General features: G+C 43.5%; 1 protein-coding gene across 2 annotated transcripts; it reads left to right on the plus strand.

The window, feature by feature from the left end:
• The first annotated feature begins 221 nt into the window (after positions 1-221).
• On the plus strand, positions 222-27754 carry emilin1b (elastin microfibril interfacer 1b). 2 transcript variants are annotated; one of them, XM_047363193.1, is made up of 14 exons: positions 222-650; positions 9897-10022; positions 10103-10284; positions 10692-10903; positions 11746-11919; positions 12187-13098; positions 15178-15529; positions 17212-17445; positions 17530-17778; positions 18624-18800; positions 20466-20573; positions 23302-23319; positions 23404-23538; positions 23669-27754. In XM_047363193.1, the coding sequence occupies exons 1-14, from the start codon at positions 511-513 to the stop codon at positions 23989-23991; spliced, it is 3342 nt and encodes a 1113-aa protein (XP_047219149.1). In that variant the 5' UTR covers positions 222-510; the 3' UTR covers positions 23992-27754. The 2 variants fall into 2 exon arrangements, with proteins under 2 accessions (XP_047219149.1, XP_047219150.1); XM_047363194.1 differs by having other exon boundaries at positions 17215-17445.
• The last annotated feature ends 219 nt before the right edge of the window (positions 27755-27973 follow it).

Raw genomic sequence — 27973 nt, forward strand, 5'->3', positions numbered from 1 at the left:
TGTTAAACAAAGAAACTGCCAGATCAAACCTGACTTTAAATGAAAATGCTGTTAGATAATACGTTGCCCCTGCAGCTAATTGGAATATTAAACGGGCCGAACCTCCTCTCTGAACTCGGTCCCGGTCCAGGTGTGGCTGCAACCACCCGGCTCCGATTTCTCCTCCGGCAGGGGCGGGGTCAGTGATGAAGAGGAGGAGCAGTGGTCTCGGTTCAGTCTGTCGCAACTTTTTCTTCTCTTTGTTTCTAAGATTCTAATGGACCTACGGCAGCTTTCAGAACCGGGCCAAAGCGGGTTAAAGGCAGGTTAGAGGCGGGTTGGACCGGGATCAGGACAGCCCAGGCCCCGATGGACCCTGTTTGGACCAGAACCCGGATCATGAGTCATTAGGATTAAATTCTCGGAACTTTCTGCCGTCTCCATGGAGATGACATATTTTCCCGCCATCTAAGCAGTTGATCACGATCTGATCAGGGATCAATCATCTATATCGGTAACGTATTGATCGTGATGGGCGCGCTCCCGTTGTTTTTGCTCGTGCTCTGGATTTGTGAGCACGCCAGGAGCACGTTCCCGATGCGGGCCTCCTACAGCCTGTATACCGGCGGGCACACGCACACGCACGGAGCCCGCGCAGCCAGCAGACACAGGTGAGATGACACGTGCACGGAAAGAATGATGGTGATGAAGATGCAGGGGCGATGACATCACCGAGCGTGTGCGCCCACGCGTGTGTATGTGTAGATATCTGTTTATTTGTATGAAGATTAATTTAAAACACGAGCTGCTGATTAACCAGAACCAGAACCTTTCTTTTAGGTTTGGCTGTGGATGAAACAGGGTTGCTGGTTTGAATCCTGCTCTGGTTCAGTCTGGGAGTGGATCTGCTGATGTGGTTCTGACATCAGGGTTCTGATAGAAACTATGAAACACTAACTACTGCTGCTGATGGGCCTCAGGTCTGGGTTCTGACTGCGGTTGGGGTCAGCCACTGAGTAAGGTGTTGGACCTGGCTGTTCCCAGGCTTAGGGCAGAACCTTCAGCTCTATGAAGCCAGAACCTGGTGCTGTGATGGAGAGCAGGGACGTTCTTCTCTCCATGTAGTGGAGCTGATCAGCAGGAATTATGTCGTTTGGGTTAGGTTTGTGTTTCTGATGTCACTCATTCCTGAAACATTATTCCATGGTTCTGCTGGGACTGGGACGGAACCGCTTTCACAGTTTTTCTCTGCACAAACACTGAAAAGCAATCATGAAAATGTTTTTTCCTTCTTGTCTTTTCCAAATCTGGATCTCTGTGAGTACCGAGAAGCTTAGAACCAGCCTAGAATAAAACATAGTGTTCTGCTGTCTTTAAACATCACACTAATGCCGGGGCACAGAAAGCCATACTGGGCCTTTGGTTCTGAATACAAATAAAGTCTAGACCATCAACTGGATAAAACACAGAAGTTTTGAATCAGATAAAACTTTCTCTGGTTCAGGGTTTGTTAAAACTGGGTTGGGTCGGATTCATATTTCTGCATCTAAACAAGATCTTTTTTTGGAAAGTTCCTTGAGACCATATGAACCTGAACTGAATCTGGACTGGTTCTGAACTGAATCTGAATTAAACAGAACTGAACCTGTACTGAACTGAACCTAAACTGAATTTAAATGAATTTGAACTGAACCTGAACTAAACTGAACCTGAACTAAACTGAACCTGAACCTGAACCTGAACCCGAACCCGAATTGAACTGAACTGAACTGAACTGAACTGAACTGGACTGAATTTGAACTGAACCTGAACTAAACAGAACTGAATCTGAATCTGTACCTGAACTGATCTGAACTAAACTAAACTAAACTAAACTAAACTAAACTAAACTAAACTAAACTAAACTAAACTAAACTAAACTAAACTGAACTGAACTGAACTGAATCTGATCTGTCTGAGCTAAACTAAACTAAACTAAACTAAGCTAAACTGAACTGAACTGAACTGAATCTGATCTGTCTGGGCTAAACTAAACTAAACTAAACTGAACTGAACTGATCTGATCTGATCTGAACTAAACTAAACTAAACTAAACTAAACTAAACTAAACTGAACTAAACTGAACTGAACTGAACTGAATCTGATCTGTCTGAGCTAAACTAAACTAAACTAAACTGAACTGAACTGATCTGATCTGATCTGATCTGAACTAAACTAAACTAAACTAAACTAAACTAAACTAAGCTAAACTGAACTGAACTGAATCTGATCTGTCTGAGCTAAACTAAACTAAACTAAACTGAACTGAACTGATCTGATCTGATCTGATCTGAACTAAACTAAACTAAACTAAACTAAACTAAACTAAACTAAACTAAACTGAACTAAACTGAACTGAACTGAACTGAATCTGATCTGTCTGAGCTAAACTAAACTAAACTAAACTGAACTGATCTGATCTGATCTGATCTGAACTAAACTAAACTAAACTAAACTAAACTAAACTAAACTAAACTAAACTAAACTAAACTAAACTAAGCTAAACTGAACTGAACTGAACTGAATCTGATCTGTCTGAGCTAAACTAAACTAAACTAAACTAAACTAAACTGAACTGAACTGATCTGATCTGATCTGATCTGAACTAAACTAAACTAAACTAAACTGAACTGAACTGAACTGAATCTGATCTGTCTGAGCTAAACTAAACTAAACTAAACTAAACTAAACTGAACTGAACTGATCTGATCTGATCTGATCTGATCTGAGCTAAACTAAACTAAACTAAACTAAACTAAACTGAACTGAACTGAACTGATCTGATCTGAACTAAACTAAACTAAACTAAACTAAACTAAACTAAACCAAACCAAACTAAACTAAACTGAACTGAACTGATCTGATCTGATCTGATCTGATCTGATCTGAACTAAACTAAACTAAACTAAACTAAACTGAACTAAACTGAACTGAACTGAACTGAACTGAACTGAATCTGATCTGATCTGAACTAAACTAAACTAAACTAAACTAAACTAAACTAAACCAAACCAAACTAAACTGAACTGATCTGATCTGATCTGATCTGATCTGATCTGAACTAAACTAAACTAAACTGAACTGAACTGAACTGAACTGATCTGATCTGATCTGATCTGAGCTAAACTAAACTAAACTAAACTAAACTAAACTAAACTGAACTGATCTGATCTGATCTGATCTGAACTAAACTAAACTAAACTAAACTAAACTAAACTAAACTAAACTAAACTAAACTAAACTAAACTAAACTAAACTAAACTGAACTGAACTGAACTGAACTGAACTGAACTGAACTGAAACTGAACTGAAATCTTTCAAATTACTGAAATTACTTTTATTTGCTATATTTCTGAATAAGGAAAAATCTTTGATGATTTTCTTCCAGTTCTGAAGTTTTCATCACGTTATCAGTCTTTGGTAGAACCTGCCCAATACCAGTTAAAGCTGTATTCAACTGTCCTCTGTCTTACCTGTCCCAGTCTGTCCTCGCGTCTCCTCACCTGTTTACCTGTCCTCTCTGTTGATACCTGCAGCTACTCTCTACCTGAACCCCATCCAACCTGGAAACTCTGGGTCTCTGCTGGTTCATATTATGTTCTTCATCTGAACTGGATCACGGGGCCTGCAGGCTAAGGAGTCACGCCCAGACCTTCTACTCCTCACTAACCTCCTCAAGCTGCCCTTGAAACAATGCAAGGTCATCCCAAGTCATAGAGTCCAGGGTCCACCCAAAGGTCCTGGTGATATCTGAAGCACCTTCTCAAAGAGCCTTCCAGATGGCATAAATAAGGCTTGATGATCAGAGGAGCATCAATCTGCTATTTGCTCCTGCAAATTGCTGAACTTTTCAGATTAACTCAAAAGGTATAGATTCCCACAGGAATTCCCGTCTCAGAACCCCCAGCCATTCCAGAACCAGCTGGAAGTCCCTACTCTATGAACCTATCTCCAGAAAGAAGCAGTGAAACCTTAAGCTGCTGAACTGAGTTCTGAACAGAATCGGTGACAGAGAGCAGCTGTGGTGAAGTCCACTAGATTCTGATCCACTGCTGATTATGTGAATGAAGCTCTCACTGCAGTCCAGGACCACAGGACCAGAACCCAGTCAGCAGACTGAGTCTGGCCCTACTGGTTTGTCTGGTACCCCTGTTGGATGTTTGATAGAACTCTCAACAGGTGTTTGGATCAATAACAGATATCAGCTATCTCCATAAATCCCAAGCTACTCTATGCTAGTCATGTGACTGCTGTTGTTGCTGAATGCAGCAGAACATAAAGATGTTCTGGTCATTAAGAACCAACAACTAATTAGTTTAAGAGGCAAAACAAACTGAGACTTTTCCTATAAAATCCATCAACATAGTTCTGTTGGTACTGAACCCAAAGCAGGAAGACGGTAAGACTATTTAGTTAAATATATTTTGTTCTTCATTTGGACATTTACCAACTTTATTACATCATGTCGCCCCAGATAGAACCAGAATTTGGAAGTCCAGGGAAGTCCAGGAATATATTTGAATGCCACAATAGACCCGATCCAAAATTGTTGTCCAATTCTGATCCAGAGACAGTGAAAAATGTTACCAAATGACACTTTAACTTTCACTCCAAACCGAGTCTGATCCAATTGATATCTTTGTTTTCTCATGTCTGGTTCCTGTCTCAGTATTTCTGGGTCTTGCCTTTGGATATTAGGAATCTACTGAGAGATTTTAGTCCCCTGTTCATCCATCTGACCTAGTAGACGTTTGGGTCAGTTTCCTGACCCCACGTCGTAGAACCTGCACCAGAACCAGTGCACTGTGTGTGCCAATATGATTTAAGGCCGGGTCAAAGGATCCAAAAAGGAAGCAGAGGAGATGATCCAGAGGAGATGTTGATGAGAACGAACAGCTGCTGGGTTTTCATTTAGTCAAATATGTCAGGAATTTTTTTTTTGGTGACCACGATTATCAAACATGTATCCCTCCGCTGGGAAATATAGTCCACATGTTCACCCAGAGTGAGTCCAAACCGCTGCTCAGTTCCAGCATTATTCTAACCTTTTCAGTCACACTCAGAAGAAATTCTTCTGACCACAACTCTGCAAAATGACGGAACCATCCTTTAGTCTTCTGTGACAAGCAGGAAAATCATGATCAGTGTTTCATAGTAGAAACTAATCTGTCCCACCCTGTTGTTTTGGTGTCAGGAAGCAACATGACGTCTTCTCCTCTACAGCAGAATTGTTCGTACAGAATCTGATTTGGGTTTAAATCTGCCCGTTGTCCCGTGGGTCCACCGACTCTCAGTGATTTCCTGGAGGTTCTGTCTGGTTTTGTTTTAAACATCAGTCGTGTCATCATCTGGAGATTCAGGATCCTGGGTTCCCCAGTTTTCTGCCTCTTTCTCTCCATATTAGTTATTCATATTTCCAGTTACAATAGAAAAAAGTACATAGGCTGCCATAGGGTGTCCTGACTTTTCACAACTATATGTTTTCACACCCCCTGGTAGGAGGTTTAAAATAGCACGCAGGTGCATCTGAGCTTTCAGATGTTTCTGCAGCTCGACCTGGACCCTCCAGAGGTAAATTCTGCTGGCTGGACATGATCTGGAATGGAAAACAGCCGTCTATAAGGTCTCACAGCAACAGAGCAGAAACCAAGAACTAAGCTCCGAGAACCCGTCTGAGACCAGATTGTGTTGAAACAAAATCTGGAGCAGGATAGAACAAATATCAGCAGCAGCAAATGTCTCAGAAAGCTCTATGGTCTCCATTATGGAAACAGAAGAAGTGTGGACCCACCAGGACCTTCTGTAGAGAAGGGACTTGGACTGAAAGGTCACCAAGAACCCAATGGTTCCAAAGGCAGAGCTTCTCTTGTGGAGATAAGATAAGTATCCAGAAGGACAGCATTACTAATACACTTCATCCAAGTGGCCAAATCAACATGTCAGCCTGCTATAATTTGGCATAAATGAACCTCAGAGATCTTCAGACCAGGAAAAACTAAATTCTCTAGTCTCATTAAACTAACATAAATATTTTTGGTATGAACTCCAAGCATCATGTCTGGAGTCATCACCTGGCCAACAACATCTCTATTACGAAGCATAGTGGAGTCAGCACCATGCTGTGGGAATGCTTTTCTGTAACAGCAGGAACTGAACGACAAGTGCATAGAGGGTGAGATGACAGCAGCCAAATACGGAGATTCTTCAAGAAAACCTTCTCCAGGGTGCTTTGGATCTCAGACTGAGGCAGCTATTCATCTTCCAGCACAACAATGAGCTGAAGCACCCTGCCAGGAGTGGCTTCAGGAGCAGACTGAGTGGCCCAGCCAGAGTCTGGACCTAAATCCTGCTGAAGATGAGAGACCTAAAAACGTGTTGCTGCTGACATGGCCCATCTACCCCGACTGAGTCTGACAGCATCTGCAGAGCAGAATGAGAGAACTTACCTAAAACAGGTGTGAAAATCGACAAGAAATCAGACTGTGTGCGCGGCCAAAGCTGGATTCAGCCATGGTTCTGAATACTTGTGAACACGGTAGGACATGTTTTTAAGGGAAACTGAACTCAGATCTGTTTTAAAATCAGCCTGTAATGTTGCAGAATGAGGAAAAAGGGAAGGGTGTGAATAATTTCTGCTTGCACTGCCGCTAGGTTTTATGTCAGTGTGTTCAGGTTGTACCATACAGTCCTTTAGCTTTAGATGACTGTTAGCTTCTGTTTTCTGACCCTGAATAGAAAGCTAAGCTTCTCCACCAGCTGCCCAGTCATGTTCTCCTCATCCAGAAGTTTCTACTCCGTCCTCATAGAAACAGAGATAGTTGTGACCAGCAGCTGCGTCGAGAAGGTTACTCATCACGCTCACACACAGACACATTCATCACTGCCCTGATGACATCAGCTGAGTTTCATGTGACCTTTAACACAATAACTCACAGGAACAATGAGCGTGTATCTCCTACAGACCTGCAGGATGCTGCCTTAGAACACCAACTAGAGCCTAAACAGGCAGAGACCAGCCGTCAAGCTTCTAAAAACAGCTTGCTGGAACTTTGGCCCATTCCCCCTGACAGAACCGGTATAATTGGGTGAGGTTTGTGGGCCACCTATCTCAAACGCACCTTCTTGGCTTTATCTACATGTTTTCTCGGGGAGTGAGATCAGGACTGTGATGGAGACTCCAAAACATGGACACTGTTGACCTTAAGCCATCGTGTGACTAATTTGGCGGCATGCTGAGGAACATTGTCCATTTGGGAGAGTCATTTATGTCTCATGATGCCATTTATTTTGTGTAGTGCACCAGTCCCTCATGCAGCAAACACAACTCCACCGCATGATGCTGCCATCCTTGTACCTTGGTCTACTTTGAATAGGTCTTTGTCTCTGAATGCAAACTGTAATCTGGCTCTTGATGTTGCCTTTTGAATAATGACATTTTCCTCTCTGAGTGGCCTTTCAGCCCTCCTTGGTACAGAACCTGTCTCCTGTCCAGCAGTATGATGGCTGGACATTCCCATGCTCTTCATACTTGCCTGTAGCTGCTCACTCATCCTGTTATCTTGGCTGGTTTGTTATAATTTTTCTATGATCTCATGCTGTTATGATGTCAAGCTGTGTTTGAGGTCACTGTTGGATACGTTTCCGGTTCCCTTCAATCAAAAGATACAAATAAAAAGGGGTTCTATAGAACTGAGGGATGGATGGAGCGGACCGACAGGACGGACTGATAGATGAATGTAACTGGATGCACCAAAAAAGCAACTGTTGGTAAATCCCTTCCGGGTCAGAATGACTCATTAGGTTTGTGCCAGTGTACTATGCAGCGTTTTGGACCAGTTGAATGCTGCAGGCAGCTGGATTTGGAGTTTAGCTGATTTTTCCCCAGAACCAGTGATGTTTCCATTCAGCTTGATGTTCAGATGAAAAATTAAATTCAGTGAACCTAAGTTCTGGTTCGGTCCACCTTTCTTTCTCCACTGTAGCTGCATGAGAACCCTTAATGTTCCCAAATAACAGATTTTAGTGGCAGGTGGGAGTCTTCTGTTTTGTTCTGGTGTCACTTTTTAAAGTTGCCCTACAGTATGTTGCCCTGAGCTCTTAGATCCATGTAAACATTCTGCAGGAGTTCTGGTCTAAAACAGGGCTGTATTCATTTGGTACACGTGCGTACTGAATGCGTAACGGCCTACCTGGGCCGGGTCCTTCCAAGAATGCAGCCCCTGAATTTGGACACAGCCGTAGTGTATGTAAACTTCTGACTTTATAGAAATTAATCCAAAAATCTCTCATTATTCTGGCATTTGTTATTCTGTTGTTAATTCTAACCGAGCTGAACCAGGAGAAGTTTGGTCCGATTGAATGTCACACTGACAATAAAGGTTCTGTGGGTTTTTTGCTGTTTCAAAACCCCGTGGTTCAGCATGTGCTGTCTCAGATCCTGCTGTCTCAGAACCAGGTGTTTCAGAACCTGCTGTCTCAGAACCTGATGCCTGAGAACCCCCCTGCCTCAGAACCTGCTGTCTTACAGCCTGCTGTTTCAGAACCAGTTGTTTCAGAACCTCCTGTCTCAGAATCTCGTCTCAGAACCCTGTCTCAGAACCCCTTGTCTCAGAACCCCATCTCAGAACCCCCATCTCAGAACCCTGTCTCAGAATCTTGTCTCAGAACCCCCTCTCAGAACCTTGTCTGAAAACCCCATCTCAGAACCCCCATCTCAGAACCCCGTCTCAGAATCTTGTCTCAGAACCCTGTCTCAGAACCCCCTCTCAGAACCCTGTCTCCAAACCCCGTCTCAGAACCTTGTCTCAGAACCCCCATCTCAGAATCTTGTCTCACAACCCCATCTCAGAACCCCATCTCAGAATCTTGTTCCAGAACCCTGTCTCCAAACCCCGTCTCAGAACCTTGTCTCAGAACCCCATCTCAGAACCCCCATCTCAGAACCCCATCTCAGAATCTTGTCTCAGAACCCCGTCTCAGAACCCCGTCTCAGAACCCCATCTCAGAAACCCCATCTCAGAACCCCGTCTCAGAACCCCATCTCAGAACCCCCTCTCAGAACCTTGTCTCAAAACCCCATCTCAGGACCCCCATCTCAGAACCCCATCTCAGAATCTTGTCTCAGAACCCTGTCTCAGAACCCCCTCTCAGAACCTTGTCTCAGAACCCCATCTCAGAACCCCATCTCAGAACCCCGTCTCAGAACCCCGTCTCAGAACGCCCTGTCTCAGAACCCCGTCTCTGAACCCCCCATCTCAGAACCCCGTCTCAGAATCTTGTTCCATAACCCTGTCTCAGAACCCCCTCTCAGAACCTTGTCTCAGAACCCCATCTCAGGACCCCCATCTCAGAACCCCGTCTCAGAATCTTGTCTCAGAACCCTGTCTCAGAACCCCCTCTCAGAACCTTGTCTCAGAACCCCACCTCAGAACCCCACGTCTCAGAACCCCGTCTCAGAATCTCGTCTTCGAGCCCCATCTCAGAACCCCCCGTCTCAGAATCTTGTTCCAGAACCCTGTCTCCAAACCCCGTCTCAGAACCTTGTCTCAGAACCCCATCTCAGAACCCCACGTCTCAGAACCTTGTCTCAGAACCCCATCTCAGAACCCCGTCTCAGAACACCCTGTCTCAGAATTGCGTCTCAGAACCCTGTCTCAGAACCCCGTCTCAGAACCCCATCTCAGAACCCCCTGGCCTCAGAAGGATTTCTTCTCTTGTCTTTCTGTTATTTTTTTCTTGCTCCTGTTTTACTGAATTGATATCAACCGTGACCTTTAAGTACCAGAATACTTTACTGTGCAGGTGTCCTAAAGTAGGAACAGAACCACATCTGAAACCCAGATAAAGTTTAACCTTTTTCATGTTTGTCTATCTTGAAGGAACTGGTGTGCATTTGTGCTCACAAAGACAGTGAGCTGTGTGGTCGAAGATGGGGTCGAAACCTACGTGAAGCCTGACTACCATCCATGTAGCTGGGGCAGTGCACAGTGCAGCCGTGTCGTGGTGTGAGTAAACAGTGACCCATTTCAGCCAACGACCCTCCCAAAACCAGCAGGCTGAGCCTTCATGTTTGGTGTTTCCGCAGGTATCGGACCTACATGAGGCCACGCTACAAAGTGGACTACAAAACAGTGACGGAGATGGAGTGGAAGTGTTGCCACGGTTACAGTGGAACGGACTGTACCATTGGCCCAACTGGTGGAGCAGGAACTCATGTGTCCAATGGAGTAGGGACTGGAAGTGCTCTGGGAACTGGACAGAATGGAGGTAAAATGACTAAAGATGACTTAATAAATTACAGACCTATATCCAATCTTCTGTTTTTATCTAAAATTCTTGAGAAAATAGTTGCTAATCAAATGTGTGAACATTTATACAGCAATGACCTGTTTAAAGAGTTTCAGTCAGGCTTCAGAGCTCATCATAGCACTGAAACAGCTCTGCTGAAAGTCACTAATGATATTCTTATGGCCTCAGATAATGGACTTGTGTCTGTTCTGGTTCTGTTAGATCTCAGTGCTGCATTTGATCCAGTCGACCATAATATTCTCTTAGAAAGGCTGGAACTTGCTCATCATTTTGATTTCTTTAAAGTTGATTTTTTTCCTATTTGTCTTTCAAGCTGTCTCAGCTCAACATAAAACCTAAAAACTTGGAATTATCTTTCCTTTCAGGGCGACAGGACCGTGAGGAAATAAGGAAGTTGGAGGAAAAGATCCAAAGGCTGACGGAGAAACTGCAGGATTTCCAGTCCACTATGAACGAACATTTCCGTCATGAACCCGTCAAACCAGGAAAAAACCCAGCAGATGCAGCTCCGCCGGAGATAAAAGAGACGATCCACAGCATTCAGACCAAACTGGACCAGCTAGACAACCGCACCAAGGTGAGTCAGAGTTCTGCAGGAATAATTGTCTGAATTATATCACTTTGAATCTGTTGTTACAGATGAATATTAGCAAACTACATCTCAAGAGATAATAAAATAATGTAAAAGGAGTATTCATTTTATTGAAAAGTTAGTTTTCAAAATTCATGAATATCCTTCTCAGAAATAATTGGAAATGTGTTTATTGGCATCCTTTACCACATAGTGGTAAAGACTTGGTTGTTATCTTGACTGATTTAAAGCCTCCTTACCAAAGCCGGCACAAATCATCTTTCTCCAAAATCTACACTCCCAAAACATTTTTGGCTTAATTCTAATAATAATGTTAGATTTATGATCAACCTATAAATTTAATCTCTCCCCCAAAATTCTTACCCTAAAACCTGACCACCTAGATTAGAAGCTGAAGGATTTCTTAAAACTAGCTTGCCCCCAACTGTGACCCCTCCTCTAAAAATGAATTCACAAACCAGCACTGTCCAAAGATAAATTTGAAACTAAGTTTGCCAGCAGTATGATTAATTTAGGCTTAACTGTAGAACTATTTAACTGTATAAACTCTGTTTCACACAAATGACAGACCAGCCAATCAGTCCCGAACATTATAATTCATTATGATCAGTGTTTATAAACAGAATCACAGAGTTTATAGATGTAGCTGAAAACAGTAACCGTGAACAGGGTTGTGCAGTGCAAAAAAACGTATGTATGGATGGATGGATGGATGGATGGATGGATGGATGGATGGATGGATGGATGGATGATAAAGGAACTCAGATTGCTGAAAAATCTCAGAGATTTTATACCTGTAGCTTATTTCCTCATCATGTCTCCAACAGGCTCATGATAAAACTCTGGTCAGCATCAACAACCACCTGGTTAACGGGAAAGGAAATGAGCTGGATGGAGATGTTTCAGGTGGAGGACTGAGTGGAGAGAAGCTGAACTCACTGAAGGACAACATCCTGAAGGAGCTAGAGAGCAGAGTGTTGCTGTCCTGCTCGTCCTGTCAGGTAAATCCTCCAATGGTCCTCTGAAGTGTTTCACATCACCACACGAACATAATGAGAGGTGTTCAGATGTTTGAACCAACCTCGTTTCAGTTGTGTGCAGAGAATCTGTCTTTGAGGTAAATTAGTTTCATCCCAACCTGGACATTTCCAGGCTCCTTTTCTGTTAATCATTCCACGTCTTCTCCTCAACAAATCTCATGTTCAGCACTGTGAGTTTATCTCAATCCACAGTTTGAGAAACAATATCGTTTGTCCTGATGTTCTCAGGCTGGTGTGGAGGATCTGCGGCGACAGCAGCGGGAAGACCAGGAGAGGATACGAGCTCTGGAGAAGCAGCTGAATGCCGCTGATGTTCGGTACCAACAGGACATAGAGAGGCTTCAACAGGAAGTTCAGCGCTCCCAGAGATGTTGTGACTCCATCGGTGACCTCCAAAGTCGCATTGGTGATGCCGAAAACAAGATCAGCTCGGCCTCTGAGAACATCAACATTCTGCTCAAACGTCTGGAGCCCAGCAGAACAGGTGGAACCAATAACGGTGGAGAATCCAAAGGAGGAGGTCTGGCTGGTGGAGAGGGAAGCAAAGATGGTGGGGTGACAGGTGACGGACTGAGGAATCTGCTGGAGGACCTAGAGCTTCACATCAACAGCAGTGTTCATCGAACTGAGCAGATCTGCTCTTACCTGGAAAAAGACCTGAAAGACTACGTCCACAAAGAGCTGGACGACCTGAGGACTGTGTTGTCTGACCGGTTCGACGACCGGACCTTCAGGATCGAAGATGTGGAGTTGGAGGTGGAGCAAGTGAAGAGAGAGTTGGTTGACCATGACAAGAGGCTCTCAGAGATGGAGAACAGCACCTTTGAAATGAGTCGCAGGATGGAGGAGTGTGGTTGCAGAGGTCATGAAGGTGGTGGAGGCGGAGTGGGTGGAGCAGGAGAAGCTGAGGGAGGTGTTGTTGGAACAAGTGGAGGTAAAGGAGGAGCAGGAGAAGATGGGCGAGGTATCTTCGGAACAGGTGGGGGAGAAGGAAGTAGAGAAGGAGAATTATCTGGAGGGAGAGAAAATACGACCAAGAAATCTCTGGAGTGGAGAGTGATCGCCAACGAGGGTCAGATTCGACATTTCAACACTCGACTGAAAGACCTCTCGGTGTCAGGAGACTCTCTGCATGACCGGGTGAGTCCAGACCACCTTCACCTAGTTTTACCAGCATCAGGACATTTTCAGCTGAGACCAGAACCTTAGAGACACTAAACATAAACACACAGAACCTGGTTTTACTCGTTTACTGCGTTAAAAAAGACTAAAGTTTAGGTCAAACTTTTTCTGTTTTGGGTCCCTAAGAATCACCAAAATCCTTCTCTTTGTCAAAGGCCAGAATAGTTAGATGTTTAAACACAGTAAGAATAGTTTGCTGTTTTGGGAAAGCCCAGATTATGATGATGTCATGGCTTTGTAAGCTTTTGACAGGATAATTTAGGATGGTGGAGTTAAATGGTGGCTCTGTGCTGGGCGGTCTTGCAGCCAGCCGTTGTGTTGGCCCTGGGCAATCACGCAAAGATCTCCTTCATGTATGGTGAACCACCACCAATCTGGTTGATCCTTGGGTTCAGTTTCCAGTTGTCTGAAGGTTTCAGGTTCATCTGTTCAAACAGTAGGAATGTCCAGCCATCAACCCGTATAAAGACCTCCATAACTGGAGACATGCACCATGGTCTGATGAAACTTAAAGTCTTGGGTCATAATGACCGTTGTTACACTTTAAGGAAATCTTGTAAGCCTGAACGCACCATCCCATCTGTGACGTACGGTGGTGGCAGCATCATGCTGCTGGGGCGTTTTGCTTCAAAAGTAAATGATGCACTTTATAAAATTGGTGGCATGATGAAGAAAGAACATTATGTGAAAATGCTGAAGCAACATCTCAAGGAAGATTGGGCATACATGGGTCTCCCAGATGGACAGTGTCCTTCAGCAGCTACTCAGTGGTGTAAAGACAACTAAGTCCATGATTTAGAGAAAATGTAATGGTCTAAAAACTGAGAGTACGAATTCATCACTAGAATTAATATTAGTACGTTTTTGTTAAAATGTCTTAAAAATAAGCAAAAAAAATTTATTACAAGCAGTAGGTAATTTACTAAGGGCTAAAAGCAAAAATTTATTATTATTATTATTATTATTATTATTATTATCATTTATAGTAGCAGTAAGTCTAGCCTAAAACCATCCATGGCCCTGTCAGATTTAATTTATTGTAAAAATTCATGTTATTAAAATTGGCATGTCAGTAATTATTTATATTCTTCCCAACGATCATTGGAAATAATCTCTGTTGTCATTCCAGCAGTCGGAACCTTCCAGCAGCCAAGCAACTTTCATCATGTTTTCTCTGGTATTTGGATGATTTATGTTGAGCTCCGAGTCTTTGAGGTTGGAAGGCCTCCCTCCCATCAACCTAATCTAACTCTGTACTCTGGTTGGGTCACTCCACAAAGTTATTACTTCCAATTAGAATAAACATGTTGGTAAAGGTACCTAAATGTGCCAGGGGTATGAATACATTTGGGCTTGTAAGGGTGCAAAGGAGGTTCTCTGCTCCAGAACTCATGTTGCTGTGGCCCAGCAGAACCTGGGCTACAATTTTGGTTTCCATGAAGTCTGAAAAGTTTGGAACAAGTAAAAGAGAAAGAAATCCTTGCTAACTTGCAGCTAAACATTAGCTTCCTTTCCAACATTCATGCTTTCTTCTGCTTGCAGAGAAGACAAAAACATCTTCTAAAAGACGTCCTTCTAAAGTGTTGCCGATTTAACACTTGGTGCTCCTCAGTGGAGCATCTGAGGCAGTTTAACAGACATGTTTCACTTTAAAATGCTTTTACTAACAGCAGCAAATTTACCATGAATGCCGATCATTCTTCCTCCCCAGCGGCTGTCACAAAGTCCCGATCTCAGTCCAATGCGGAGCTGAGAGAGTCCACAAACCAGACCCACTAACACCGGTTCTGTCAGGAGAAGTAACATTTAGCAATAATGTTGTTAAAGGTAAATGTGGAAAAACAGGAGGAAATAAAAGTTGTATGTTTTTATGCGGTGGATGTAAATATGTGGTTTCAGCTGGATGTTCACTGCTGATGGCCTGATTTGATCTGATTCTGTTTATATTTCATATAAAGTACTGAACTGTGATTGGCTGATGTGAAGAACCGGTAACTGCCTGGCTTCATGGATGATAACATCCAAATGACTATCCAGGTTTTGGACCTGAGCCACGACGTCCGGGCGATCAAGTCTCTGACCTCGGACCACGGGGAGCACTTCGAACGGATCGTGAAGGAGGTGGATATGCTGGGGCAGGACTGCGAGCTCTGTGGGAAGGTTGAGGAAGAGTTCCGAAGGTTGAAGAATCAGTCCCAGGATCTGAGCAGGATCCAGGAGGTTCTGCAGAACATGCAGAACCAGATCAGCCTAATCCAGACCAGACTGGACTCAGAAGGAGGTGGCTGCAATCGTATCTGCTTGCTCCTGCAAGACGAAGTTCATTCACTGCGAGACAACGTTACAAGGTGCACGGAGCGATGTAGGACGAGTTCTGACACGTTTACAGGTCAGATACACCTTCATCTTTTCAACTTGTTCATTTGTCATCTCCAGGTTACACTGATTAGTTCTGTTTCAGGTTTCACCGACAGAAACAGAAGCATGGAGCTTTTATTAAACATCATTTGGACCTTCTGAACTGAACATTGTAACGAATAATATTCAGCTTAACATGAAACTCTCCTTGTTTCTGTCAGAGGAGAAATTCAGTTTTAAAGTCAGGACTTTACTATGAAGCATTTCGTATAAATATTAGAAGAGCTAAAAGTCTGCCAAGAGATTATCTACCAGAACCTTCTGTAGACCAAGGCCCACATCCTGGTTTCACATCCACTCCTGTTGTTTCAGAGAGACGTTGGAAACAGTTTCCTGTTGCTGAAATGATTTAATTCAGACACATTGGAGGGTTTTCTAGAATTAATGGCCTGTTTAGGGTCATGCCATCTCAATCAGATTCACCTGAGTTTGATTTAAGTCCAGACTTTGATTAGGCCACTCCAAAAGCTTTATTTAGTTTTTTGGAGCCATCCAGAGGTGGACTTGCTGCTGTGCTTTGGATCATCATCCTGCTCCAGAACTCAAGTGGATTTTCTGCTAGAGAGCAGAAGTCATGGTTCCATCAGTTACAGCAAGTTCTCCAGGTTCTGAAGCAGCAAAGCAGACGCAGACCATCATACCACCACCACCATGTTTGAGTGTAGGCATGATGTTCTGTTTCTGAAATGCTGTTAGTTCAGACCAGATGTAAGCACAGCTTCCAGAAGTGTTAACTTTTGTCAAGCCACAGAATATTTTCCCCGTTTTAGGGATCAGATGTTTTTTTGGTAAATGTGAGGCGGGCCTGTCTGTTCTTTTCAGGTCAGCAGTGGTTTTGGCCTTGGAACGTTCCAGTGGGGGCTTTTCTTCTCCTGTGACCTCCTATGAGTCATTGATGAGCTCTCGGAGTAATTTTGGTAGCTCAGCCACTCCTGGGAAGGTTCTCCACTGTTCCATGTTTTCTCCATGTGTGGATGATGGTTCTCACTGTGGTTCTCAGGAGCCCAAAAACCTTAGAAATGGCCCGGTAACCCTTTACAGACTGATAGATGTCAGTGACTTTGTTCTCTCTCTGTTCTTGAATTGCTTTAGATCAGGGCATCTTTTGGCCTACTTCATGTTGTCAGACAGGTTCCGTTTAAGTGATTTCTTCATTCTAAAGGTCTTATGGTAATCAGGCCTGGGCATAGTGAGTGATGGTAATTACTGTTTCACACAGGGTGAGGTTAGTTTGGAAAGATTATTTCTTATTCTTACTCAGATTGACTTTGATGTTTGTTTGACGATCTAAAATATGTAAGTAGGACTAAAACAGCTCAACAGAAGATGAATGCAGAACATAGCGCCCTCCAGGAGAAATATGTCTTCTGCATAAAGTCTTTGGCGTCCGTTCTAAATGTCTCAGAGGAGAAGGTTTATTATTTAATCATTCGTCCTCAGTTCCAGTTTCCTCGTAAACCTCAAAGTTCACAAATAAAATGAAGAGCACGGATACAGAGAAACAGGTCAAATGTTTTAAGTTATTCACTTTTTAGCCAATCAGCTTCTTTTGAGTTTATTCTACTTAAAGGTCTCTGACTCTGATGGCATGTAAAGAAATGCTGGTGTCTGATGGGAACTTGTTTAAACCTGAGGGGAAGTATCTGTGCCCAGCAGGTGATGGCTCCAGCAGTACTGGTGTCCCTGGTACCGGATATGGTTCCAGCTTGGAAGCAGAGAAGCCTTTAGATGGTCACAGCGTAATTGGAGGATCCTTCAACAACATGCAGCTGAAGACACTGCAAGGCGAGCTCACCGAGATCATCTTCACCTTCAGCTCCATCAATGACACCCTGAAGGGCCTGGAACACACGGTGCAAAAACACGGCAGCGTCATAACCGACCTGGGTGAGCTCAGGAACGCCGTTCACCTGCTTTCATCCTGCAGCTTCCGTGCCTACTTCATCTTTCTCCCTCTCTGAACTCTGGTAGGAAACACCAAGGATAAGATCATCTCTGAGCTGGACAAAATGCAGCAAGAAGTGACGGAGCACATCCAGGAGAGCCAGGAGCGTCTGGAGAGGATGGATCAGGATATCCGCCGCTTTGAGAGCATGGTGGTGGTGGAGGTGGGGGACTGTAGGAGGTCTGGAGATGGTCTGGAGAAGAGACTTTCCAAGCTGGAAGGAGTCTGGGGCAGGCTGGACAGCGTATTTGACTCCATCTATAAGGTTAAAGAAGGTGTGTTTGACTCTGATGAGGCTCTTTGATTATAATCTATTCATTATTAATTTATGTAAAGCAAATATCTCCCAGCTGGTGAAGTAATCTGTATGAAGCTGGTTCCGACACACTGAAATCCTGGATTTCCCTGATCCCAGGAATCTTTCTAAGCCTGAACAGCAGAATGAATTCATACAGTTGCATTAAAACCCGACCAATGTCTTATGTTTCACCATCTGCTCAGACCAAACATCAGCCATGTCCTACCAGCAGGAAGGAAAGCTTAAAGCTAACAGAACAAGTCCATCTGATGACCTGGTTCTGAATGAATAGTTCTGGTGTCCAGCCAGTTTCAATTTTATTTTTTCTGATGGAACTCCAGCTGTTTCAGAGCTCTTTGGATCAAATAAGGCACAATAATAAAAACCCAGTTGAGTCCGTGGGTTTACTGGTTTACTGGATGTCTACATTTCTGTCATCCAGCCTTTTAAAACAATCAGATTTTCTCCAGGGATCTGATGGGCAGCTGTGCATTTAATACAACTTTTAGTTCAATTTAAATTCCATCCCCAAACGATAAGAAAAGCAATATTATTGAAATGATTCTACCATATAACTCTTCCCATGCAGTGTGAAAGCAACCTTTGCAGCTGTGTTGCAGGGAGACTGTTTTGGTCTCTGCAGCTCCTGGTCTGTCTGAGTCATGTGACCGTCTCAGCTGAAGCTCAGCGGGAGAGACGTGAGCAGAGCGGAACCCGTCGATGTTTGGAGCAAAGCAGGAGAAATCCATGTTCACCATGAGGCTGAGAAATTATGTTATGCAATGTCTGACTTCAGTGTGTTTTCTGGGTTGTTTAATACAGGGCTGAATCATCACGTGTCGGGTTTGCAGACACACATCTCTGGTCTGAACCAGTCTGTCATCCAGCATGGAGGAATCCTGGATCTTATTCAGAAGAGCCAGAACAACATCCACAGCAGGATGAAGAACTTGAACTCCAGCCTAAACCAGGTCCTGCAGAGTTTCTCTGATCAGACTGGTGAGCCCCTTCTCTGCTCCTATTCTTTGCTGGTTTTTGGTTCAGATCGTCCAGCCGTCCTCCAGATGTCTGCCACAGCAATGCTCTGATTCTCATCCAGAACAAAATCTCACTTTAAAAGACATTTTTATTCCATTTGCTGAGGTTTGATTCTTTAACAGTTAATGGAAATGCCAAGATGTGTAAACTCTCCTTGAACTAATGAAAGGTGAGGACTGTGGTTTGAGCTGTTTATCCTGTATTCAGTAAGGTGCTGCCCTCTGCTGGATGTCCTGTGTAAGGTGCTGGTGTGGCTAAACTTCAGTACCTAGTAATAGACAGTGGCAGCTGCAGCTAAGGTTACCATGATGACCTTAAGCAGCTACAAACTGTGTAAAATAATCCAATGGAACATTTAACTCGTACAGACCTCATGACAAGTGACAGATCATAAACTAGCTTCAGGTTCCTTTAACCTTTAAGGGCCGTTTTTAGTTGAAAGGCTGAGCTTTCATTCATATGGCGCTGGCTGATGCAGGAAAGGAGGGCTGTCCTCCCTCAGGGCTGCTTTCCAGGTCATTTCCATAAAAAGCTGCATTGTTTATTTCATTTTGCAGAAAGATTTAAAATGTGTTTTTAGGTTTCATTGTTATATTATATAACTTTACATTTTCAGTATTATCTGTATGTCCAAATATGTTACAATAACCTGCAGACTATGATAGGGTGTCCTAGTTTTGTTTTATTTTTTTTTTTGCAGAACTGATAGGACATCAAAATGTCAGTTTTACAGACCAGAATTAAAAACATTTAAAATAATCTTCCTTCTATGCAAAATTAGATTTTAGAACTTTGGTGTATAGATATGTAAAACTCTGTAAAAGGTTTGTCTGCTTTAACATTTAAACTTGATTTTGTGACTTACACATGAGGTTCGGACCTTTAGCACCAGATAGCCAAAGAATATTAGACATATTTAATATATCTACGTCAGGCTTAAGGTTATTAATGCTCCTATTTAAGTTGTTTTTGTAGCTAAATGGAAGCCTATCAATTTATGCAGAGATCTGTAAAATATTTAAGGAGACATTTGCTTGTTCATTATTTTAGTTACAAGAAGTCTGTAGCTTTAAGAAAATTGTGACAACATAAATACTACGGATATTTTAAAATTTTATTTTTTTCAAGTTATTCTTTATCTGAAACACATTTTTAGTGATCTCTTAGGACATGTATTAAAGGTAGAGCCACATACGTCTACTGTGGAAAGGTGAGAGCTCAGCTCACAGGAATAAAAAATAGCGACATATGAGATGTTTGAGATGTTCATTACAGATATAAGAAATCATTTACTTTTAAAAAGAAATAGTAAAAAACTTTGGATATCTGCTGTAAACATCCTTTCCTATTGTATGATAAATTGGCTTTCTCTAGCCTCCCAGCTATTTGACTCCTCTTTTACCCAGAGTTTGCCATACTGCCTGGTTAGCAACAGTAGAAAAAGCAAGCTTTGGTTTTATTTATGATCTTAACTTATAAATAACGTACCTTTTTGTCAAACAACCAGATTTATTTCTGATTCTTTGGCTGGATATGTTGCTTTATCTGGAATGGTTTTAATTATCTTTAAACTGAAGCTGTTTCCATCTTCCTGTTCATTTGTGAATCATCATTATCATCCCACAGGCCTCCAAGGAGCTCAAGGAGAGAAGGGCCTCCCTGGGGTCCCGGGCCCCCGGGGACTCCCTGGACCTTCTGGACAAAAAGGAGACACTGGCTCCCGAGGTCTTCCAGGTAGGCAATAGTTGTTTCTGCTGAATCTGCTCAGACATTTTTATCGCTCTAAAATAATTTGTTATTATTCTTAATTATTTTCTCTGACTCTTTAGAAAAGGCTTTTTAATCTCAGTGAGGTTTTTTACCCAGGATCCTCAGGGATCAGTCTTTAGCCCCTTCTTGTTAAATACTCGTACTCGTACTCGTCATCTTCCACTTTAGGTGACAGTTCAGACAAAGAGCAGTTCAAGACACCCTCATGAGGACCATTATATCGACGCACGTGACGTCGCCCGGTACGGCGGAGCCGAGGTCCCACCCTGGAGCCAGGCCTGGGGTCGGGACTCGTTGGAGAGCGCCTGGTGGCTGGGTTGCTCCTTGTGGAACCCGCCCAAGCCAAGCCCAAATGAGAGACACGAGGCCATCCCCAGTGTGCCCACCACCTGCAGGGGGAACCATGAGGGACCATTGCAAAGAGGATTGGCCGGTGGACAAAGGTGGATACCTTGGCAGCCCGATCCCCAGATGCTTAGGCTGGCTATAGTGACGTGGAATGTCACCTCACTGGGGGGGAAGGAGCCTGAGCTTGTGCGGGAGGTCAAGAGATATCAACTAGAAAGTTGGGCTTACCTCCTCGCACAGTGTGGGCTCTGGAACCCATCTCCTCGAGAGGGGCTGGACTCTCTTCTACTCTGGAGTGGCAGCACGGGCCGAGTGGTAGTGCGGAGTACCTGGCCTTCTTGGCGTCCCAGTCGGGGGCGCTGGATAGTGCCCCTCCCGGGGACTCCATTATTCTGCTGGGGGACTTCAACGCCCACGTGGGAAACGACAGTGACACCTGGAGAGGCGTGATCAGGAGGAATGGCCTCCCCGATCTGAATCCAAGCGATGTTTTGTTATTGGACTTCTGTGCTAGTCACAGGTTGTCCATAATGAACACCATGTTCAAGTGTAAGGGTGTCCATCAGTGGACTTGGCACCAGGACACCCTAGGCAGGAGGTCAATGATCGACTTTGTTGTCGTATCATCAGACCTTCGGCTGCATGTTTTGGACACTCGGGTGAAGAGAGGGGCTGAGCTGTCCACTGATCATCACCTGGTGGTGAGTTGGATCCGCTGGAGGAGGAGAAAGCCGGACAGACTTTGCAGGCCCAAGCACATAGTGAGGGTCTGCTGGGAACGCCTGGCGGAGCCCTCGGCCAGGGATGTATTCAACTCCCACCTCCGGGAGAGCTTCGACCAGATCCCGGGGGATGTTTTTAGACATAGAGTCCGAGTGGACCATGTTCTCCGCATCTATTGTCGATGCTGCTGCCCGTAGCTGCGGCCGTAAGGTCTGCTGTGCCTGTCGCGGCGGCAATCCCAGAACCCGGTGGTGGACACCGGCAGTAAGGGATGCTGTTAAGCTGAAGGAGTCCTATCGGCTGTGGTTGGCTTGTGGGACTCCTGAGGCAGCTGACGGGTACCGTGGGGCCAAGTGTGCCGCGGCCCGGGCTGTGGCAGAGGCAAAAACCCGGGCCTGGGAGGAGTTCGGTGAAGCCATGAAGAAGGACTACCGGTTGGCCTCAAAGCGATTCTGACAATTCAGGAGGGGGAAGCAGTGCTTCATCAACACTGTTTACAGTGGGGGTGGGAAGCCGCTGACCTCAAAAGGGGACATTATCGGGCGGTGGAAGGAGTATTTTGAGGATGTCGCATTCCCTGGTGGAAGCAGAGGCTGGGGACTCAGGGTTGGACTCTTTCATCACCCAGGCTGAAGTCACCGAGGTGGTTAAAAAGCTCTGCAATGGCAGGGCTTTAGGGGTGGATGAGATCCGTCCTGAGTACCTCAAGTCTCTGGATGTTGTGGGGCTGTCATGGTTGACACGCCTCTTCAACATTGCGTGGCGGTTGGGGACAGTGCCTCTGGACTGGCAGACGTCTTGTTATACAGTTTTTTTTATTCAGTGCTATCAGCACTGATCTATTAATGAATATAAAACAAAGGAGATGATTGTAGATTTTAAGAGGAACAGGAATAAGTCAAACACTATTTCCATCATGGGAGAAAAGGTGGAGGTGGTGGAGGAGTGTAAATACCTCGGTGTTCACCTGGAAAACAGAATGGTGTGGAGATGCAACTGTGAAGCCATCTACAAGAAGGGACAGAGCAGACTGTACTTCTTGAGAAAGCTTAGGTCCTTCAGTGTTTCCAGCAAGATGCTGCAGATCTTCTATAAGTCTGTTGTGGAGAGTGTGATCTCTTCTGCCATCATCTGCTGGTGTAGCTGCATCAGAGCCAGGGACCTAAACAAGCTCAACAAGCTGATAAAGAAGGCTGGCTCTGTTCTGGGGACTCCTCTGGAACCTCTGGAGATCATTGTGGAAAGATGGATTCTTCATAAAATGAAGAACATTATGGAGAACCCTGAGCATCCTCTTCATCAGACTGTCCTACAACAACAGAGTGTCTTCAGTCAGAGGCTTCTTCAGATCTGCTGTAAGGCAGACCGCTACAGGAGATCCTTCCTGCCCACAGACATCAGCATCTACAACGACTCTTTGAAGAAACCTTCATAATATGAGCTATAACAACATTTAATTTACCTTTGGGTCTAATTAAAAAAAAGTATTTTTGAAATGAATTTGATTTAATGAACAAAAACATTTTTGCGCAAAAGAAAAAAAAAAAACTGGCATGATGAATCTGCTTCTGATTTTTTGAATAAAAAACTCTAACAGCTTTTTCTGTTGTTTTTTTTTCAGGTCCAAAAGGTGAACCAGGTATGTTTTCCTGGACTGTGAACTGTTCCAGTATGTTCAGACAGCCTTCATCATATTTCTCTGCTTGTTTCTCTGTGTCTTCAGGTCTTCCTGGAGTTGATGCTCATAGACCCAGGCTGTCGTTCTCTGCTGGCCTTACTGCTCCCAAGGAAACAACAGGAACCATTGTCTTCAACAAAGTCTTTGTTAACAAGGGCAACTTCTACAACCCAGCAACAGGTGAGCTGGTTTCAGGATGAAGGGTTTTGGTTACCTGTGGCTCCTGTTCACACACTGATGTGTCCTTTGCTGAGTCCAGCTTGTGGGAAGATCTGGTTTGAGCTTTAACAGAGAAATCGTTTCTCTTCAGGTATTTTCACCGCCCCTGTAGATGGACACTACCACTTCAGCGCCGTCTTGACGGGACATAAGAATGAAAAGATCGAAGCCGTCCTGGCCAAGTCCAACTACAGCATGACCCGCATGGACTCAGGAGGCTATCAGCCTGAAGATCTGGAGGCCAAGCCTGTGGCTGAATCTAAAATCAGTACAGGCTCTCTGGCTGTCTTCAGCATCATCCTGTCTCTGCAGCGTGGGGACACGGTGTGCATTGACCTGGTGAGGGGGAAATTACCCCACTCTGTAGAGCCCCTCACCATCTTCAACGGCATGCTGCTGTATGAAGACCTGTGAACATTCATGTGTCTAAGAACACCTGGAGCTGCAAGGGGAGCAGCTGCCTGGATTTAGGACAATCCCACAGGAGCAGCGAACATGATTTGACCTTCTCAGTCAGGTGTGATTCAAAGCCGAGGAAGCCTAAGAATTCCCATGACCCTCCCGGCTTGATATTTGTCTCCATTCTCCACAAACAACATGCAGCAGGAGGGGATTTTATTTGTGTTTGTGTTCTGTCCAATCAGCAGATCTCAAATCGTCACATGATCTGACCCAAACACCTCTGAAGCCAAGCTGTAGGATACCAACTTCTGTGGTGAAGAGTAAGATGAATCCAGAGTTTTCCCTGCTGAGTGCAGATCTTGACAGCCAAAAGCCAAGCAAACATTATAATAATGTTATATTGCCCTGTCAAACACCGTTAATATCCAGAATCTGAATTGAAAATGGGAAGGTTGTCCAGAAGGTGGAGCTACAGAGCTGTGGACTCATTCAGATCTTAGGATTTTTACGTTAGTGGAGCAGAAACCACAGGAGAACTTGGACTGATGATCTGATTTATGTTTGAAATTATATTTGCTAAAATGTTTGGATGCAGAAGTGTTTATGAAATATTGTTGTCTTCACATGTTAATGCACTGCCACGTACTGCAGAAGAGTAGTAGATCAGTACAACTCCTCCAAACACAAACCCAGGTTGCCACGTGACAACCATTATGACCATGCCTGATCTACAGCCTGAACATCACCTTATTATCTTTATACAGAATACAACCAAATAAAAACAATCATAAACAGGAACAAATTCAGGTTCATGTTTCCTGCTAACTGACCCTCTTTCAGTCCAACCAGGATCTCTTGGGCTCCATTTAGACTCCCAGTCCAACAAAGTCCATGAACTTTGTCAGAAACGGTTTCAATAAGACAATAAAAACAAGAAAACTCATTATTTTTTTCCCTTCGGCCTTTCAAAGGCTTTATTTAAGATTAACAATATTTCTATTCATTTTCCAAAATGCTCCCTCATGATGCCAGTTATATTCACATTAAAACACAGCACGAACCCCTCCTATCCCTGTATGATGACATATAAAAAACAATGGTTCTGTGGGTCCAAACACGATGACATGAATGGGATATGGTGAAATATCAAATATTGCCATGTCTTTTAATGCACTCGTGTTATGAATAGTGCACATGTTCTGGGATCAGTGATGTGATATTCACCAGGTTGTGCTGTTTCAGGACAGAGATCCAGTCGTCCTTCCTGCTGGTGTTTTCAGCTGCCGGGTGCAGCACAACTTACAGAACATCTCGATTCAGTTAATTCAGAGGTTTACGGCATGAAGAAAACTGTCACTGGTTATAACTGCTGAACAACTAGATGTCTGATAGTTCTCCTGACCCACACTCATTTCTTCAGATGTTCCTCCCTGACGTCCAGACTTTCATGTAATCTGTGTACATGTTCTTGCAGAACAGTTCTCCAGGTGTTCTGAGAGGATTTCTCAGGAGTTGGTGTCCTTTATACTTTGGTCCCATCCCCTTCTAGTCATGGATCTTCACCATTTTCAGTTAGAAAACTCTGCAAGCAGCAGGTGCTCAGCTGAGGGATGAAGAATCTCTCAGGTTCTGTGTCAGATCTTGGCTGGATTTGTTCCTGTTTCTTAAAGACATGAAGATCAGACATGTTCTGGAGATCTTATGACCACATTATGGCTTGCACTGGACTGACACCAGACAAAGCAGCCAGAACCGAAAGACACACTCTGACAGATCTTCAGAAAGTCTGAAGAACTTCTGAAGACCCCTTTTAAAAGACCAGAGGAAGTCTTTATCACAGGAAAACATGAAGAAAGACTCTTCTCAAAGTTCTGTATTGTGATGTATACAGTGCTGGGAACATTATTCACCCCCTCACAGAGTTCTTGTGCTTTTTGCCTTTTTGTGTCATTTTAAACGTTTCACAGAATGAAACATTTTATTATCAAAGATTATTAAATACAGAAATCTGTTTTAAAAGCAGCTCCCTAAAACCGCCTGTCCCTATGTGAAAAAGTAATGACACCTCGGGTAAATAATGAATTAATTGTGATTAGCCACATTTCCTTGATTCAGTTTCCCTGAGCACACTTGGTTCTGATTACTGCCAGATCTGTAGAATCAAATAATCCTGTAAACAGAACCTGTCTGACAGCATGAAGTAGGCTATAAGATCTCAAAGAGCAGCTGATCATGTCCTGATCTAAAGAAATTCAATAACAGATAAGGAACAAAGTCGCTGACGTCTGTAAGTCTGGAAAGAGTTGCCTAGCCATTTCCAAGGCTTTGGGACTCCAGAGAACCACAATGAGAACCATTATCTACAAACATGGAATAGTGGAGAATCTTCTCAGGAGAAGCAGAACTACCAAAATTGATCCAAGAGCTCATCAGCGACTCTTCCAGGAGGTCACAGAAGAACCCAGAACATCTAAAGCTCTACAGGCCTCCCAGCCTCAGTTAAGGTCAGAGGTCATGATGCAACAATAAGAAAAAGAGACTGGACAAAAATGGAATCATACCTACAGTCATTTAATGAGAGGCAGGGTGCACACAGACCCACACTCATACACTACCTAACTGACAGAGACCAATTAACCAAACAGTCATATTCATGACCTATGGGAGGAAGCCAGAAAAGCTGGAGAGAACACATGCATGCACTGCAAAAACATTCAGACAGATTCAAAGTCAGTTGTATCCATTCAAATATGATCTCAGTTATTAATAAAATGCAGTCAAGTTCAGTTATTTCACTGCAAGTAGTAGAAGCTTTCCTACCTGGGGAAACCCAGCAGGCTGCATGGTGTAGTTACCTTTTGGCAGCAATGAACGTGTTGTGCAATCAGGATGCTTATATTATTTAATATTTCATTAAATAATCACTTGGTCTGTCAAGTATTGTCCTGTGAATGGCAGTGCAATTAAGACAATAGATGAAAGAGTGAATTGAGCACTGGCATTACTGAACAGCTAAACTCTGCACACACATGGAACAACTTAAAATATAAGAATTTATGAACAAAAATTATTCAACTCTCTTAACTCTCTTAACAAACTCTCTAACAGGCTAGAACAATTCAACTAACACTACCAAGCCATGTACATGCAATGGCTACATTAGCAGCTTTCTGCTGGGCATATGCTATTGGGACATAAGTGTAACATGTAGGAGAATTCAGGCGGATGGATGAGAAACTTTTAAAGGAGCTGGTTTGACATTTGTGCCGTTTGGTTTAAGCTGTGACCTGATGATGCATCAGAAATATTCACTATATTCACCCTTTTTATTAACACATGATACTTCCTGCATATTTGAAAACGATGGACAGTTTGAACGTCTCAGCTGGAAATGATGTTTGCTTTCTAGAGAAGTATTTAAAGTGTTTTACCTTCAGATTTATATCTGATAACACATTAAACATCTTATTGCTGTTATCTGTTAGTGACAATGTGACAAGTTTCCATCAGTAAGCCGCTGATGAACTCATATGTAATATTTTTTCTTTTACTCGGACCTGAAGCAACGTGAGGTTCATGCTTTCTTCACTCAGGATTGTACAGAACATGTTCTCTGTCCATTTTTTGCTTTACATTTCTGTAACAGCGATCTGTAAAGCTAACATAAGTTTTAGGTTTCACAAATGCTTTGTTAAAAAGCTCATTAAATTTATGATTAGCTGTTGGTTTTTGGTTCATGTTATTAAAATTCATCGTTTGCCACACATTTCATGAACTCAAACAGTGTCGGACCCTGATTGTAAATTACATCTTCAGTTTCATCAACTTTCTGATCACTAAGTTATTATGAGGAGACTGTTACCTTTTTATAAAAGTAAATTATTATTTCACATATTTAGCTATAAATGTCTGGATATCCTCCTGCAAGGAATACGTGGAATAAAACAGCTAATTCATAGGATTAGTCATCTGAAGGCACTTTACAAGACATTTG

The sequence above is a fragment of the Girardinichthys multiradiatus genome, chromosome 4 (genome assembly GCF_021462225.1).
Source record: "Girardinichthys multiradiatus isolate DD_20200921_A chromosome 4, DD_fGirMul_XY1, whole genome shotgun sequence".
Classification (NCBI taxonomy): domain Eukaryota; kingdom Metazoa; phylum Chordata; class Actinopteri; order Cyprinodontiformes; family Goodeidae; genus Girardinichthys; species Girardinichthys multiradiatus.